The sequence below is a fragment of the Argopecten irradians genome, chromosome 3 (genome assembly GCF_041381155.1).
Source record: "Argopecten irradians isolate NY chromosome 3, Ai_NY, whole genome shotgun sequence".
Lineage (NCBI taxonomy): Eukaryota > Metazoa > Mollusca > Bivalvia > Pectinida > Pectinidae > Argopecten > Argopecten irradians.
In genome coordinates, this window is record NC_091136.1 from 3,834,018 (window position 1) to 3,854,866 (window position 20,849).

The following is a 20,849-nucleotide window of genomic DNA, read 5'->3' on the forward strand; positions in this document are numbered from 1 at the left end:
TCCGGTTTTAGCTTGCTATGTTCTCTATTTTAAAGAAGTAAAGATGGAACACATACATATGTTTATACAGAAAAAAAAACACAAATCTGCAAAAGAAACAACGGTAGAATCATTTCATTCAGTTTCTCTGGATTTTGTATAAATGTAACTGCACCGAAAATTATGAGGGTAAGTGCGTAATGCACTTAGTGAGTTAGGTTGTGCTGTAACGTGAACCAAGCAGTGATATATTGAAAGCCGAGACATAACACGATAATCACTCTTTAATAAGTGTTTGCTTTTTATTTTGACGGAAACAGTTAAGGAAGTGAAAAATGCATTAAAAACAAACAAAACATCAGTCTTTGTAAAATATTTAAGTATAACTCAATCAGATTGGGAATAATTTAATATTAGAAAGAGGCACGATCGAAAGTGTACTGATTTCATAAAATTCACTATCAAATGATTTAAACGATTTAATGTATATATGACGTTAAAGGTTATTTAAAGTTATAAAGCTGCACAACATTTAAAAGTCCGTTTTCGTTGGCCAGTGGTAGATTTTGTATGTTGAATTTCGTATGCCGAGCTGCACAACATTTTAAAATCCGTTCTCGTGAGCCAGTGGTAGAATTTGAATTTTGAGTGTCGAGCTACACATCATTCAAAAGTCCGTTCTCGTTGACCATTTGTTGATTTTGAATGTTGAATGTCGTATGTCGAGCTGCACAACATTCGAAAGTCCGTTCTCGTTGACCATTTGTTGATTTTGAATACCGAATGTCGTATGTCGAGCTGCACAACATTCAAAAGTCCGTTCTCGTTGACCATTTGTTGATTTTGAATACCGAATGTCGTATGTCGAGCTGCACAACATTCAAAAGTCCGTTCTCGTTGGCCAGTAGTAGATTTTGAATGTTGAATGTCGTATGTCGAGCTGCACAACATTCAAAAGTCCGTTCTCGTTGACCATTTGTTGATTTTGAATACCGAATGTCGTATGTCGAGCTGCACAACATTCAAAAGTCCGTTCTCGTTGGCCAGTAGTAGATTTTGAATGTTGAATGTCGTATGTTGAGCTGCACAACATTCAAAAATCCGTTCTCGTTGGCCAGTAGTAGATTTTGAATGTTGAATGTCGTATGTTGAGCTGCACAACATTCAAAAATCCGTTCTCGTTGGCCAGTAGTAGATTTTGAATGTTGAATGTCGTATGTTGAGCTGCACAACATTCAAAAATCCGTTCTCGTTGGCCAGTAGTAGATTTTGAATGTTGAATGTCGTATGTTGAGCTGCACAACATTCAAAAATCCGTTCTCGTTGGCCAGTAGTAGATTTTGAATGTTGAATGTCGTATGTTGAGCTGCACAACATTAAAAAATCCGTTCTCGTTGGCCAGTAGTAGATTTTGAATGGTCGTTTGTCGAGCTGCACAACATTCTGAATGTTCAATGTCGAATGTCGAACTGCACGACATCAAAAAGTCTAAGTTTTGAACGCTGATTGTTTTGCACGCACAACATACGACATTCTGAATGTCGTATGTCAAGCTACACATCATTCCAAAGTCAAATCGAAATCTTTATGTTGAATGTCGAACAGTCCGCCCATTTGTCAGTTATATCTTATATCTAAGTTTTGAATGTTGAATGTCCAATGTCGAGCCAACTTTACACAACCGAAATTTTAAAAATACACCGTGAATTGTCAGTATTGAGTTTGTAACGGCTTCGCATTAATTTCCGTAAACATTTTTGGTGCAAGTTTCTGTGAAATACAACTATATGAACTCTACATTTATTTTCTGACCTGTATTTATTGGTTTTTAGCGAAATAACGGTAAAAATGACATATTTACATATGCATGATAAATGAACAAAATTTGTTTGGAAATGATACGTAAGATCTGCATGGTATCTTTCCTATTGTCACTGTCTGTAAATATGTCTTTCACAAAAACTAGAAACTTGCTAAAAGATGCATACATATTTCTAACATGCATGGTAAGCATACATTTTCAATATAAAAACAATTAACATAATAATTAGCATTGTTGGGATCAAGGGACCTTTATTCTTGGTTTAATTCATCAAATATATCAGAACCTGAACTTCTTCTATTAAAAAAGTTATGTTGTATTGCCTTAATTGTTTGTCACTAATATATTCGTTGAGGTGTTGTGTTGTGCCAATAGTCCGATGGCCGTCTAGGCCCATGGACCTCTTGTTATTTTTTTGAGGTTATGAGGGTTTAATGAGAATTGAAAACGTGTAAACTGTGCAACCCCGGCGAATCTTTCACGCAAAATATTATTTATTCTCGCGACAGTTGCATATTTTTTAAATACTCAATATTTTTGTCTAACTTCACATCGTCAATGTATTCGATTGAACAGCTGATTGTAATCGAGTCATTCACGAGTATGTTCCCACCAAAAGTGGGATTATGACCCCACGTTTCCCGCCGCTTTGCGGCATTAACAACAAAAGAAAATAGTTCCCCGTTTCTTATAGTCTTTAATAGACATCTTGTCATAAAACATTCATTTTTAACAAAATGATTTATTGCAAAAATCAGTTAAATGTTTTAACAATGCTTTGATGTCTTTAGTAACATTTGGTGATGTTTCGCGAACTGATTTCCGATTTTTATTTTTTTTTGTATCGAGTTACCTCCACTTGACGATTGTCTTTACAACAGAATCTCAGCACGTGTTGTACTTTCATTATAACGGATAATGATAATACTAGAAAGCATGGTTATTGAGTCCATGTCGGTGAAAGTTTAGATAATAATAGATATCTTCGACATTTTTATGTTCTATTTCATATTTTCTCGATATATACTTGAAGAATCTGGTAAATTGATAGCAGATGTATAGCTTCAAAAAGGGTGTAGTAATTAATCTCTGACAAGGTAGCATAGAATTACATTTCGAAATCAACATAGCAAATAACATATCTATACAATCAAATGGACGAAAGAAATCTAATACAGAACAGGGGGTGGTCTGATGGAAACCAAACGCATTAGAGGACAGCGTTCAAATAGCCTTTCTGCAATGTTGCTGAATCGTATTTCAAATTAATTTGATTGATAAAGGAAGTAGCATCGAAGTAGAATCGGTTATTATCAGATTAAGTATCTATTAATATAGAATATGTAATAATAGAATTATCATTTTCTTAATTATTTTTTTTCTATATTTTTCAAAATCTCTTTTATCCTCTTGATGTCCTTGTTGTTTTTTTATTATTTCTGTCATTTTCTGTGATAGATTTGGGGATATGTTTTTGATGATACATAGTGCTTTAAGATTAACTCGTGATGCAGCTGATTCGCCAGCTGCATTTCACATTGTTTTGATATATGAATTTGTGTTGCTACCGTTATTAATTATTGACCGTGGGCGTTGAGAATTGCTTCTCCACACGGTAAACTTAACATGTTTAACCTTTTTACACTTATCTTATGGTAACATAACATATTTAACCTTATTACACTTATCTTATGGTAACATAACATATTTAACCTTATTACACCTATCTTATGGTAAACTTAACATGTTTAACCTTATTACACCTATCTTATGGTAAACTTAACATGTTTAACCTTATTACACCTATCTTATGGTAAACTTAACATGTTTAACCTTATTACACCTATCTTATGGTAAACTTAACATGTTTAACCTTATTATAACCTTATTACACCTATCTTATGGTAAACTTAACATGTTTAACCTTATTACACCTTATCGTACACTATCTTATGGTAAACTTAACATGTTTAACCTTATTACACCTATCTTATGGTAAACTTAACATGTTTAACCTTATTACACCTATCTTATGGTAAACATAACATGTTTAACCTTATTACACCTATCTTATGGTAAACTTAACATGTTTAACCTTATTACACCTATCTTATGGTAAACTTAACATGTTTAACCTTATTACACCTATCTTATGGTAAACTTAACATGTTTAACCTTATTACACCTATCTTATGGTAAACTTAACATGTTTAACCTTATTACACCTATCTTATGGTAAACTTAACATGTTTAACCTTATTACACCTATCTTATGGTAAACTTAACATGTTTAACCTTATTACACCTATCTTATGGTAAACTTAACATGTTTAACCTTATTACACCTATCTTATGGTAAACTTAACATGTTTAACCTTATTACACCTATCTTATGGTAAACTTAACATGTTTAACCTTATTACACCTATCTTATGGTAAACTTAACATGTTTAACCTTATTACACCTATCTTATGGTAAACTTAACATGTTTAACCTTATTACACCTATCTTATGGTAAACTTAACATGTTTAACCTTATTACACTATCTTATGGTAACATGTTTAACCTATTAACATCTTATGGTAAACATTATTACACCTATCTTATGGTAAACTTAACATGTTTAACCTTATTACACCTATCTTATGGTAAACTTAACATGTTTAACCTTATTACACCTATCTTATGGTAAACTTAACATGTTTAACCTTATTACACCTATCTTATGGTAAACTTAACATGTTTAACCTTATTACACCTATCTTATGGTAAACATAACATGTTTAACCTTATTACACCTATCTTATGGTAAACTTAACATGTTTAACCTTATTACATTTTAACCTTATTACACCCTATCTTATGGTAAACATAACATGTTTAACCTTATTACACCTATCTTATGGTAAACATAATGTTTAACCTTATTACACCTATCTTATGGTAAACTTAACATGTTTAACCTTATTACACCTATCTTATGGTAAACTTAACATGTTTAACCTTATTACACCTATCTTATGGTAAACTTAACATGTTTAACCTTATTACACCTATCTTATGGTAAACATAACATGTTTAACCTTATTACACCTATCTTATGGTAAACTTAACATGTTTAACCTTATTACACCTATCTTATGGTAAACTTAACATGTTTAACCTTATTACACCTATCTTATGGTAAACTTAACATGTTTAACCTTATTACACCTATCTTATGGTAAACTTAACATGTTTAACCTTATTACACCTATCTTATGGTAAACTTAACATGTTTAACCTTATTACACCTATCTTATGGTAAACTTAACATGTTTAACCTTATTACACCTATCTTATGGTAAACTTAACATGTTTAACCTTATTATCACCTATCTTATGGTAAACTTAACATGTTTAACCTTATTACACCTATCTTATGGTAAACTTAACATGTTTAACCTTATTACACCTATCTTATGGTAAACTTAACATGTTTAACCTTATACACCTATCTTATGGTAAACTTAACATGTTTAACCTTATTACACCTATCTTATGTAAACTTAACATGTTTAACCTTATTACACCTATCTTATGGTAAACTTAACATGTTTTAACCTTATTACACCTATCTTATGGTAAACTTAACATGTTTAACCTTATTACACCTATCTTATGGTAAACTTAACATGTTTAACCTTATTACACCTATCTTATGGTAAACTTAACATGTTTAACCTTATTACACCTATCTTATGGATAAAGTAAATGTGTTATATTACACCTATTTAACACCTATTTACCTTATACACCTATGGCTTATTGGTAAACTTAACATGTTCTATACCTTATTTAATTATCTTTATGGTTAACTTATACATGTTTAAACCTTATTACACCTATTTCATATGGTAACTTATCTTGTTTAACCATCTATTTACTCTTTTCTTTCATGGTAATGTTAACATGGTTAACCTTATATATCTCAATACATTATATATATGGCAACATTCAATCAATGTTTAAACACTTATATACAACTATCTTTTGGTAAAATTTAACATGTTTATCCCCCTTATTTCTCTTATCTATATGGTTTAAACTTAACATGTTCGAAACCTTATTAACACCTATAGCACTTATGTAAATTATATGTTTACCTTTTACACCTATCTTTATGTATAAACTTTATTATGTTTAACCCTTATTACTATTATATAGGTAAATATGTTTAACCCCTTATCTTCACTTATTAATGGTAAACTTAACATGTTTAAGACTTATTACACCATCTTAATGGTAAAGCATATAACCATGTTTAACACTTATTTCACATATGTATTAAAACCTTATTAATCACCTATTCTTATCTTATGGTAAAACTTAAACATATTTTACCTTATATACACCTAATTCTTATGGTTAAACCTAACTTGTTTAACCATCTTATTAACCAACCTATTGGTAATACCTTAACATGTGTATTAACTTAGATACTACTTATCTTATGGTAAACTTACTTTCAATGTTTAATCCTTATCTTCACCTGTATTTGTAATACTTTAACATGTTTTAACTCCTAGATTACACAGATCTTATGGTAAACATATAACATGGTGTAACCTTGATTACACCTTTCTTATGGTAAAATTTACCATGTTTAAACATATATTACATTATCTATATGGTAACACTTAAGACATGTTAACCATGTATCTACACCTATCTTATTTTGGTATCAATAACATGTTTAACCATATTTCACCTATATTTTGGTCAAACCCTAACATGTTAACCTTATTCACGCTATCATCTTATGGTAAAACTTAACATTTTAAATCTTATTACACAATACTTTATGGTAAACTTAACATGTTTAACCTTATTAAACGTTATCTTGATCGGTATAAACTTAACATGTTTAAACCTTTATTGTCAACCTATCTTATGGTAAACTAAACATGTTTAACCCTTATTACACCTTGTCTTATGGTAAACTTAACATGTTTAACCTTATTGTACACCTATCTTAGTGGTAACTTTAAACATGTTTAACCTTATTACACCTTATCTTATGGTAAACTTAACATGTTTAACCTTTTAACTTATGTATATAATAAACATGTTTAACCTTATTTCTGGTCTATGGTGAAATCTAAACACGTTTAACCCTTATTTAAACCTAATCTTATGGTCAAACTGTTTAGACTTTTATTAAACCTGATTTATGGTCTAAAGTAACCATTTTTAACCTTATCTACACGTATCTTTATGGTAAACTAAACATGGTTTTAACTTTTTTACAACATATCTTATGGTCAACTTAACATGTTTTAACCCAATTGTTTATTACACTCATATCTAATATGGTAGAACCGTTCTCCCTTTTTTTGTTTCTCTTTTTTGAACATGTTTAACCTTATTACCCCGATTACTTATGGTAATCATAACTTGTTTAACCTTATCTTATGGGAAAACTTAACATCGTATTACCTTATTTACATCTTACTTTATGGTACAAACTAACATGTTTTAACCTTATAACACCAAACCTTATGTAAACTTTAACATGTTTTACCTTATTATCTCCTTTCTTTATGGTAAACTTAACATGGGGGGGGTTATTACAATTATGGTATGGAAACTTAAACATGTTTAAACCTCCTTATTACCACCATCTATACGGTAAACTTAACATGTTTACTCGTATTACACCTATCTTATGTAAACTTAACTCATAGTTTAACCCTTATTACACCTACTTATTGTAAATCATAACATGTTTAATCTTATTTACAGCCTAATCTTATGGAAAACTTCACATGTTATATAACCATATAATAACAACCTATCAAATGGTAAGCCTAAACATGATATAACCTTATTACACCTTATCTTATGGTAAACTTTAACTTGGTTTAACCTTATTAACACCTATCTTATAGTTAAGTATCATGTTAACTTATGTACACTATCTTATGGTAAACTTTATATGTTTAACTTATTTCACCTATCTTATGGTAAACTAAAACAATGTTTAACCTTATCTACACCATATACTGTAATGGTAAGTTAAACATGTTTAACCTTATTTACACTCTATCTTATGGTAACTTATCATGTTCAACCTTATTTACACTTATCTTAATGGTAAATCTTAACATGTATAACCTTATTACACATATCATACTGGTAAACTTAACACTGTTTCAACCTATAGTAACACATATCTTATGGTAAACTACATATGTTTTACCTTATTACACTATATCATATTGGTAAACCTTAACATAATTTAAACTTATTTACACTTAATCTATGGTAATTTAACATGTTTACATTATTACACGTATCTTATGGTTACACTTAACATGTTTACCTTATTGCACCTATCTTATGCGTAAAACTTAACATGTTTTAACCATAATTACACCTATCTTATGGTAACTAAACCTATTTAACCGTATTTTAACAATTATCTAATGGTAACTTTAACATGTTTTACCCTGAGTTGCACTATTTCTTATGGTATAACTTAACTTGTTATAACCTTATTACAACTATCTTATGGTAAAATTAACTTGTGCAACGCCTTTTTAACACTTATTTATGGTAACTTAAACATGTTTAACTTTATTACACCTATCTTATGGAAATTTTAACTTGCTGATACCCTTAATATAAACTTTATCTTATGGTTTACTTTAACATATTTAACCTTAGTACAACCTATCTTATCGGTAACATTAAACCTGTGCTTACCTTATTTCACCTTTCTTATGTAAAAACTTAACAACCTTGTAACCTTGTTGACCACTTATCTTTTTGTAAACATAAGATGTTAACACCTTATTACACCTAGCTTATTGGTAAAGTAAACATGTTTAACCTCATTCTAAACTTATCTTATGGTAAACTTCACATGATTAAACCTATAACGACCTATCTTATGTAAAGATTAAACATGTTTATCCTTTTTACAACTTCATATTTATTGGTAAACTTTATATGTTTAACCTTATAACCACCTTCTTATCCTAAACTTAACCTGTTAACCTTATTACACCTTTAGTTTGGTAACTACTTACATGGTTAAACACTTAGTTACAACCATAATCATTATGGTAAAACTTTAATCTCTGTTTAATCTTCATACACCTATCTTTTGGGTAAACTTAACTTGTTATAACCTTATTTCACACTATTCGTATGGTATAAACTATTACAGGTTTAAAACCTTATTACACTGTATCGTAATGGTAAACTTACATAACATGTTTAACCTTAGTACACTTATCTTATGGTAAACTTAACATGTTTAACCTTATTACACCTAAATCTTATTGTAAACTTATTCATTTTTAACCTTATTACACCTATCCGGTATGGTAAACTTAACTCATGTTTTAACTTTATTAACACCATATCTTAATGGTAAAATTTATCATGTTTAAGACCCTTATTACACCTAATTTTATGAGTAACTATAGCATGTATAGAGCCGTATCTTACACTCTATCTTATGGTATACTTTACATGTTTGAACCTTATTACACCTATCTTTATGGTAAATTTAACATGTGTTAACCTGATATAACACCTTTTCTTATGGTAAACTGTAAATATGTTTATCCTTATAACAACCTATCTATAGGGGTTAATTTAACCATGTTTATACCGCCATTACACCTATCTTTGGTAAAGTAATCATGTTTTAACCTTATTACACCTATCTTATGGTAAACTTAAACATGTTTAAACCCTTATCTAATCCTATCTTATGGTAAAATTCTTATAATTACATGTTTTACTTATTACACCTTATCTTTATGGGTAACTTAACATGTCTTAACACTTATTACACCAATCTTTATGGTAAATACTTAACATGAGTTTAATCCTTAGTACACCTAAATCTTATGGGTAACACCTTTATACATGTTTTAAACATTATTACACCTATCTTATGGTAAACTTTACACATGTATGACCTTATTTCACAATTTTATGGCTAAAGTTTATATGTTTTACTCCTTAGTACTTCCTATGGTAAATTTAACATGTTAAACCTTATTACAACCTTCTTATGGTAAATTTTAACCATGTTACCTTATAACACCTTATCTTTGGTAAACTTACCACATGTTTTAACCTAAATAACACCAATATTTTGGTTTCAACATTTACAATGATTAAACTTATTCAACCATCCCTATCTTATGGTAAAATTAAAATGTTTATCCTGTAGAACACCTATCTTATGGTAAACTTAAAACAAGTTTACACCATAGTAGCACCTAATATTATGGTAAACTTAACCATGTTTAACCTTTTTACACATTATCTTATGGTTAAAGTATACTTGTTAATCATTATTTAAACTAAATAACCAGGTTTAACCTTTAACACCTATCCTTATGGTAAACTTAACAAAATGTTGAAAACCTTATTACACTTATCTTATGGTCTTATCTTTATTTGTTTAACCTTTATGGTAAACTTAACATGTAACCTTTATTACATCTATATTAATGGTACCACCTTATACACTTATGGTAAACTTAACATGTTTAACCTTATTACACCCTTTTTTTGGTATCTTATGTTTGTAATCTTCATCTTTTAACTTAACATGTTTAAACCTTATTACTACCTAATCTTATGGTAAACTTAACATGTTTAACCTTATTACACTATCTTATGGTAAACTTAACATGTTTAACCTTATTACACCTATCTTATGGTAAACTTAACATGTTTAACCTTATTACACCTATCTTATGGTAAACTTAACATGTTTAACCTTATTACACCTATCTTATGGTAAACTTAACATGTTTAACCTTATTACACCTATCTTATGGTAAACTTAAACATGTTTAACCTTATTACACCTATCTTATGGTAAACTTAAACATGTTTAACCTTATTACACCTATCTTTATGGTAAACTTAACATGTTTAACCTTATTACACCTATCTTATGGTAAACTTAACATGTTTAACCTTATTACACCTATCTTATGGTAAACTTAACATGTTTAACCTTATTACACCTATCTTATGGTAAACTTAACATGTTTAACCTTATTACACCTATCTTATGGTAAACTTAACATGTTTAACCTTATTACACCTATCTTATGGTAAACTTAAACAATGTTTAACCCTTATTACACCTATCTTATGGTAAAGTAAACATGTTTTAACCTTATTACACCTATCTTATGGTAAACTTAACATGTTTAACTTATTACACCTATCTTATGGTAAAGTAACATGTTTAACCTTATTACACCTATCTTATGGTAAACTTAACATGTTTAACCTTATTACACCTATCTTATGGTAAACCTAACATGTTTAACCTTATTACACCTATCTTATGGTAAACTTAACATGTTTAACCTTATTACACCTATCTTATGGTAAAACCATAACATGTTTAAACCTTATTACACCTATCTTATGGTAAACTTAACATGTTTAACCTTATTACACCTATCTTATGGTAAACTTAACATGTTTAACCTTATTACACCTATCTTATGGTAAATTAACATGTTTAACCTTATTACACCTATCTTATGGTAAACTTAACATGTTTAACCTTATTACACCTATCTTATGGTAAACATAACATGTTTAACCTTATTACACCTATCTTATGGTAAACTTAACATGTTTAACCTTATTACACCTATCTTATGGTAAACTTAACATGTTTAACCTTATTACACCTATCTTATGGTAAAACATAACATGTTTAACCTTATTACACCTATCTTATGGTAAACTTAACATGTTTAACCTTATTACACCTATCTTATGGTAAACATAACATGTTTAACCTTATTACACCTATCTTATGGTAAACTTAACATGTTTAACCTTATTACACCTATCTTATGGTAAACATAACATGTTTAACCTTATTACACCTATCTTATGGTAACATAACATGTTTAACCTTATTACACCTATCTTATGGTAAACTTAACATGTTTAACCTTATTACAACCTACTTATGGTAAACTTAACATGTTTAACCTTATTACACCTATCTTATGGTAAACTTAACATGTTTAACCTTATAACACCTATCTTATGGTAAACTTAACATGTTTAACCTTATAACACCTATCTTATGGTAAACATAACATGTTTAACCTTATTACACCTATCTTATGGTAACCTAACTGTTTAACCTTATTACACCTATCTTATGGTAAACTTAACATGTTTAACCTTATTACACCTATCTTATGGTTAACTTAACATGTTTAACCTTATTTCACCTATCTTATGGAAACTTAACATGTTTAACCTTATTACACCTATCTTATGGTAAACAAACATGTTTAACCTTATTACACCTATCTTATGGTAAACCTAACATGTTTAACCTTATTACACCTATCTTATGGAAACTTAACATGTTTAACCTTATTACACCTATCGTATGGTAAACTTAACATGGTTTAACCTTATAACACCTATCTTTATGGTAAACTTAACATGTTTAACCTTATTACACCTATCTTATGGTAAACATAACATGTTTAACCTTATTACACCTATCTTATGGTAAACATAACATGTTTAACCTTATTACACCTATCTTATGGTAAACTTAACATGTTTAACCTTATTATACCTATCTTATGATAAGTAAATATGTTTAACCGTATTACACCTATCTTATGGTTAACTCAGGGTGATCGGATGGTGTAGTGGATGGACATCCAGACTACAGCAGCCTCTCACTTTTCACCTAGCCGGCCGTGGGTTCCATCCCCGGCATGGACGTTAAAAGTGCAGGGGTCACCTGCTCGATCACGTAGGTTTTCTCCGGGCACTCCAGTTTCCTCCCACACTAAAACCTCGCGCGCTTACATCCGGGCCATCTAGAGTGATTTATATAAGTTGTATAACTTGTTTCTCAATCGATGTAAAATAAATAAAGTTTATATTTACATTTATGCTAAACTTAATATATTTAACCTTATTACACCTATCTTATGATAAAGTAAACATGTTTAACCTTAGTACACCTATCTTATGGTAAACTTAACATGTTTAACCTTATCATGAAAAGATGTCAGATGATCACTTATGTTATATATTGTATCAGACACTTTCGCTGATGTCAATTCTACACCAAAATTAATAACGTAACTGAGGACATTTCTATATACCCATACAGCAATTTGTTCATACCAATTTTATTGGTAAGAGTACAACTTATTTCAAGTAGGGGAACTTCGAGTATGCCCGAGCCTTATTCTGTGTAAGATGCACTTGGTGTTCATTTCTCGGTTAAAATTAGCGTGGTGTAGCACGTTCTTTGCTCATTTCGATGTATTGAAGTCGTTTATCATCTATACAATCGTTTGTGAATGGGGATCAAACTTTTTTACTACAATTGAATAGCATGTTTATCTCTTGCCTACTCCATTTAATTGCAATAACCTATATATGCATTGTACCTACGAGACGGCATCCAGACGAAAGCAGTGAATAGACGCAGATTGGCTCATTCCATCCACTATATCTACTTTAAATCTGTCGGAAGCGCATGATGCTAGTAAACAATATGCCTAAATAAGGCAATCCCATGTCGTCATCATATTAAGGTTTTTGAAATCACTAAATTCAGTTAATAATATCGTTTAATCATGTTCAGACAACAGTATCAAGACTCAACAGACAGTTTTTATTTGTAGACGCTTTGAACTTAGTAACCAAATGTTTAAATGGAAAGCATCGGGTAATTAGAATAATATGACACCTGCTGGTCATGTTATCACATCAAGTGTACAGATTTAAAGGATTCAGTCAAAATACCATGTAAATATAGTTATGCAATTATCGTTCTATAGCTGTAGTTTATACATTCCTATGATCATTATTACGTTTTTAATATTTCAAAACTGAAACGATTGCTACATATAAATAGGATCTTACATGAGTGTTCACTTCATGTGAGATTTTATAAAAATCGAGTCTAAGAAGTCTTAAGGTTATCTGACCCGAAGCGACCTGATATTGGACCTGTGACATGCTGGGATGAAGGACAACCAAGTTTGTTCAAATGAATTACCGTGACCTTCGTTCAAAGTCACAGGGGTCAAATAGGCTAACTTTTAAACGAATTCTTGTGAATAACTAAGAGGCCTAGAGACATGATATTGGGCCTGTGACATGCTGGGATGAATGGCTACCGAGTTTGTTCAAACGAATGACCTTGACATTCATTCGAGGTCACAGGGGTCAAATAGACTAAAGAATTCAAATGACTTTTTCTGAATAATTAGGAGGCCCAGACACCCTATATTGGGCCTGTGACATGCTAGGATGAATGGCTACCAAGTTTGTTCAAATGAAGGATGTTGTCATTCATTAAAATCAAGGGGGTCATATAGGTTAAAATCTTTAGACGACCTAGAGACTAGATATTGGACTTGTAGTATGGCGGAGGTCAAGGGACGATCATTCATGGTCTAATTCATCAAATATATCATAACCTGAACTTAATTGTTTGCCACTACTATATTCTTTGAGGTGTTGTATTGTATGCTTAGTAGTGTGCCAACAGTCAAATGACCATTAAGGCCTATGGCCTCTTATTATTTTTGCGAGCCTTGGCGAGCGAAAATCAAAACTTCGAGACGAGTTTCATAAAATATTTTATTAAATGAACACAAGTTTAAGGTACTTTTTATCACATAACTACAAATACCTACATAGCAAAGAATTTCACGTCAAAATGTATTCCGAAAATCCAGCAAAGGCCGCCATTTTGTCCCGCCGTCCTCGTAATCCTGACGTCACGTCATTTTTCATGACGTCATTCTGACATCACAATGCCTGGCATTAGTGCCTACACGTTTGTTGGTACCGGCGGTATCCACAACGTGTTAACGGACAATAATTGTAGTGATATAGACATTCAGATTAGCTGTAAAATAACCTGGTCCAATATTATTGAATGGCTCATGGGATTCAAAACAGAAATGTAAAAAATAGCTAAGACAAATTTGAAGGTAAAAGTGATCTAGATAGTAACATTTGTAATTTGAAAATTATGTGAGCAATTATTTTAGTTTTGAATGAGCTCGGAGATGCGTTATTCCTGAGTGGAATCGTATTTAGTATATCATGTTATACACGAGGAACGTAGAACAAAGCTGGGTAGTAAAATATCGATATCAACATTATCAAATTATATATTACAGTTTCTACCACAATAGGTGTTGTTATTCAACTCTCACGGTATCAAATAAATGGTACAGCTGTTGATTAACAATTTGTTTATACACATATAATGGATGCCTTCGATAGATTTCGAAATCATATATTTTGTCTTTAGATTCTTCGAAATGTTTATACACATATAATGGATGCCTTCGATAGATTTCGAAATCATATATTTTGTCTTTAGATTCTTCGAAATGTAGGATATTGTAGTTATGTGATATATTCATGTGATAAAAAGCATCTTAAATTTGTGTTTATTTTCATAGGAGAATTAAGGATACCCGTCTCCAAGTTTTAATTTTTCTCTACAATAAGGCTCGCAAAAATAATTTAAAACATAAAAATTTATAAAATCTCTTGATTGAAATGAACACTCTCTTGGATAGAATATCTAAGACTTATGCTTCTTACTGACCCAATATGCATTTAATTCACCGATATGTATGTACTTGTTTGAGGTTGAAAAAGTTACGAAATGAATACAAAGCAAGAATGGTGTCATCATAACGTTTTTATTTTATGATGTTACAGAATGTAATGCGGTACCTTTACTATTAATGATGCATTACCAATTTAAAAATGTGTTTCTTACAATAAATTGAATAATTCTTCAAACGATGAGGATGGGCCATAATCCTCCAATACTTTGTGTCATTTTCTTTGAGTAAACAAAGTCTACTGCACTATAAGGGTTAAAGAGATGTTAAAATCGCAGAAACAAGTGACTATTGTAACGTCGCTTCTGATTGGCTGATATAAATAGGTAGCATCATTATTATTTCATAGAAAATAAAGTCAAAAAATGAATTCGGAATATCATTAAATTATCTTCAGTAAATTGAATATATGGATTATTAAAAAAAATTATGTTATGGAAATAAATCTGAGTTTACTCTCATCCTAAACATCGTCGCGGTTATTTAAAATACACTCATGCTTTTATGTCACATAACATAAAACTCTAAGTTAATTTTTAAATTACATGAAATTTTGCATCTGTAATGAATAAAGAATTAATTATCGTCAAAGACCTGCGATCATAACCTGCTATGGGCTTTACTTAAGGACCACAGTTTTCAAACCTGCTTTTACATTGATGTTCACTAAAATGTGTAGTAAATATAATCCATATGCACCTCATCATTTTATTTTTACATGAGAGATTTTCATCATGCGGATTTATTTTTGCCACATAAATAGTTAGACGATCGGAGTTTGAAAGTATTGCATATACAATTAGCATCAGTCTATGTAAATCCCAAGTTCAACGGTTATTACATGTAGTAGTAGTCCATGAACGTTGGACAAGGTTTCCGGTTGATACAGTCGCCTTCGGGCTTCGCACTCGAGGGGATTTCCCTTCAGCTGAGTCGGTAGAGCTTCAGCCCTGTGAGTCCGAGGTCGCGGGTTCAAGCCGGCTGGCGGCACACTCACCGTGTCCATCCGTACTTTAGAGATTGCGGTTGAAGTAACGCAGAGTTTGCGGTTATGAGCCGGAAAACGGAGGTAAGTCGGAAGAGAAAATGTCATATTTCTCATCAGGAAGCTTTTTTCAGAAATCTGAAGTGTGCACGGAGAACAGAGATGATATATCCAAAATCAGGAAGCGGTAACCTGTTTCTGTATGGCCCCAGTATTTCAAACACCGAGTCTGTGCCATAATAATTTTTGACACTTTGCAAATCTGTCATTGTCAAAGTTCATGATCTCATGCTGTTTAGAAGAAATCGAGTTCTAGACCAATATAGCAACTGAACTATTTATTCATAATTTCGAACACCTTGTTAACAGCCTCCTCAAAGATTTTCTAAATCTATACCCGGATGATGGAGAGATTCGATTTTGAAAATGTGTGCGGTACATAAGTCGAGTTTTTCTTTTCCCGATGGTTGCGGATAATGTAAAGTAAAAATGATAAACGTCACTTCGCATTGTTCGCAGGTTGGGAATATAAGTAGGTTTTATGAGTGCGGATTGTCAGGATTGAGTGCCTATAATGGACGAGAATGGATAATCATCTGTGGGCAGCTGTTTTGTTGCTACTATCAGTTTTATAACTAATAATGGGGAAGAGTTAAAGCATGACTATGACCATTCGTACATTATTACATCACCCCCCCTTGCTAATATTAAAACTGATCAATACGGAACGGAAACTTAATTGATTGTCTTAGTGATAATAACATTTACACGCAAACATCTCCGAAACACTCTGAGGTCATGGAAAATGGCAAATATCATCCGCCCATTATAGGTATTGAAATGACCAAAACACCGCAACCCCCATTTTTTTACTTTAGGCAACCGCAAACCTCATCCTTCAAAAAATTCAATTCAGTAATTTCATGGAAATTTCTTGACACAACAACAAATGTCATTCAGTCGGGGTGGTTTTTAGAACATCAACACACAAATGGAAAGTGTTTATATATAACGTTAAATATGGCTTAAAACATTATGAAATTTTGATTTGTTTACAAAAAAATTCGATTTCGATTTTTGTCGTGGAGTGTTTGAACTCCACAAAAAAACATCGACAATATGCGAAACATAGCCTTGAATTCTTCAATGTGTGTCTACAATCCCGTGAGGCGATCTCAGTTTTTTGATAGAATTTCTCTAGAGTCTTTCGTTACTTTGACAATTTCGTGGACCTACCCTCTTCAAGTTTTCCATCACCTTTCGGTGAAAACCGCAAACTCCTGTGTTACATCAACAGCCATCGTCAAAGTACGGTTGGACTCGCGGTGACACTACTACTCGCCCCCATTTGAACACCGATATTGGTTTTGCTCAAACTTTGTTTTTTTTGTATGTGACCTTACAGTGATTTACGCCGATCGTAGACTAAACTTTAAGATGGCAAAACGGATAAAAGGCCTATTAGGGATCAGATGAAATGTCCTTTACAAACAGGTACAATACAGCCTCGGACCAGAATGACTGCGAGTTTTTCATTGCTGTAGACTGGTCAATGCGGTTACGGACGACAAACGTATTCTTCTTAGTGATCCCAATTATGTCGCCAATGAGCTCAACCGTCTGCAGTCAGAACTACAGGAGGTCAAAGTTCAAATGGGAGTGCTACAGCAAACAGTAAATAAACAGCAATCAGTCATAACCGAGATGTCAAATAAAGGTAAGTTTGTAACAAGCAAAAAAAGTTGTGATAAACCCGATTTCATAAATGAGGCAGTGGAATTAATACAACAAAATCGTAGATCTTACTGTTGATAAGGCTGTGAGTATTGCATAAAAAATGGTTCTTTAACTTCATGTTGTCATGTTATTATCATCGTGAAAACTAACTGCTTTGGCTATCCAAAACTCATTCTACTGTAAAGTTCGCGGACACTTTCTTCCACCCGAATATTCTACGCAGGTTCAAATCAGGTGATGTATTTCGATTTGCCTATATCTTTTTGTGCTTTTTTATATCCAGGAAGTCACACATTTGTGTAAACTTGTATTATAAGTGGGTGTAAATGGATGTAACTACTTACATTCAAACATAAACCAAACTGGTATGACAGATACGTGAGCGGGTATAGACACGAATGTCAAATGGGCGCGAGATACTCGAACGACATAATTTCGTGATTTTAGGGCAATTTATTTTGTGTAGTTTTTTATTTTTCGTCAAACAATACATCAGTTTTACATTAATCACATAATCATGAAATATTGATATAGTTATCTTCCATGCACATCTTTCACTCTGCCAATCTTTCTTTCATCATTATAATTACATTGTTTGGTTTCTTTTATAGAAAGAGAGGAGGGAGAGAAAAAAAAATAAAAAAAAAAAGAACAAAGAATTGAAGAGGAAATAAGGGATAATGGGATGAACTAGAAAGGAGAGATCGTGAAGAATATGAGTTTAAATGTAGATGTATTCTTATATGAAGAATAATGAGTCAACTGAAGAAAACATGAGTAAAAAAAAAGTAAAGAAAGAAAAAGAAAGAAAGAATTTTTGGGCAAATCGGAAGCTAGTTGTATTGTAGAATTTTCATTTTAACGGTAATGTTGTCAATCTACTCGTTGCAGCCAAATAACATGCTTCGCCGCAGGAAAATAAGCCGCTTTCTGGATTTATGATACTTAGGTTACGATGATAGTTTTAATGATGGTGAATTTGAGTTACAGGGGCCCAAGGTACAGTGTACACAAGGTGGGGACGATCTGACTGTCCCCAAGGCAACAGTACAGAATTAGTATACACTGGTAAGACACTGTCAGAGAGAAGTTTGAAGAGGTCCATTTACATTTCATTTTACATATATATATATATATTTTCAGATTTTTCAGTAGAAATAATGAGAAGTAATTTTATGTCACGCTTATAAACAATGAAATAAGATCCATCAAGCAACAAATTGATTGTTACTACGAAAAGGCATGACTGTTGATTGTTTATTGTTGTGTTCTAAGGTTATGTCGGGGGTTCATACTACACGGCTACTGGCGCGGCGGCCAATGCATTGTGTTTACCAAACAACCCCACTTTTGGTTCCCACACCTTGTCACAAACGGTCGTATCGATGGCGGATATCTATGGTGCAGAATTTGAGGAGTACCAACTGTTTGGTCTACCCCACCAAGATGAAGATGTTCCCTGTGCTGTTTGTAGAAATGCTGCCCATTCAACTGTAGCGATGGTACCTGCCAGGACGTCCTGTTATCAGGGCTGGACTGAGGCGTACTCCGGTCTGTTAGCCGCCGGGCATCCAACACAAACCGCAGCCACCGAGTTTGTCTGTATGGACGGACGTCCTGAGGGTATACCGGGTGGTAGTGCGGACAACAATGGGAAACTCTTCTACGCCGTTAAAACGAAATGTGGATCCCTTCAGTGCCCACCATATGACAATGATCAAATTGTGTCTTGTGTTGTTTGCATGAAATAAATTTGTGAAAATTCAGCTTTTCATTTTTTTTTTTTTTTTGATGATATATCTTTATCTTAACGTCCGCTTTATTATTTTTTCATTATAAGGTAGCTTTACTTCAGTTAAGTACCTTCACTTTCAGGGTTTTGAGAAAGTTTTAAAGGTAAGTTATTTAAAAAAAAACAACATTTTTTTAAGAAAAACATAACAACTTTAAAGCCTTTCTGGTAGACGTTATCCAAGAGACCAATGCAGGTGTGAATGTTTTATTTGTTCTTATTTTAGGAAATGTTATCAAAACATGTATACAGTGTATCTTATTGTTAGGTATTTAATATAAACTTTATTTATTTTAAATCGATTGAGAAACAAGTTATACAACTTATGTAAATCACTCTCCACGGCCCGTATGGGAGCGCGAAGGGTCTTAGTGTGGGAGGGAAACCGGAGTGCCGGAGAAAACCACGTAATCGGGTAGGTGATCCATAACCTTTTCACGTTCATGCCGGGGATCTCGAAATACGCCGGCGGGTAGGTGAAAAGGTGGGCGGGCTTAACACTACAATTACACTACCCGACCACCCTGTTAGGTATCTAAAAATACAGGTATACAAAAATGCTTGTTTAAAAATAAAGATATTCTCTTTTAGAAGGATTTGGGATGGGTAATAGGGAGGTAATTGGCTTAATTGCTCAATTCTATGGTAAGTATGCGAGGTTAATGTTAAATATTTCAGCTGAACTTCAGTTATTTGTTTTATTCGTAAAACTTACTCATGCAATAATAACGTAGGAATTGATCTGCTGTCCATCCAATCTATATAGAGCATTTGAAGTCGGGTTTAAATTTTATTCGCAATTGCCCAGAGGATACATGGAAACTGAGAGTAAGTGGAAATTGGTGTTGGT

General features: G+C 32.1%; 1 protein-coding gene across 1 annotated transcript; it reads left to right on the forward strand.

Moving 5' to 3' along the window:
- Nucleotides 1-14,654: 14,654 nt before the first annotated feature.
- LOC138317158 (uncharacterized) lies at nt 14,655-19,973 on the forward strand. The gene is made up of 4 exons (XM_069258717.1): nt 14,655-14,806; nt 18,015-18,187; nt 19,198-19,275; nt 19,483-19,973. The coding sequence occupies exons 1-4, from the start codon at nt 14,655-14,657 to the stop codon at nt 19,956-19,958; spliced, it is 879 nt and encodes a 292-aa protein (XP_069114818.1). The 3' UTR covers nt 19,959-19,973.
- The last annotated feature ends 876 nt before the right edge of the window (nt 19,974-20,849 follow it).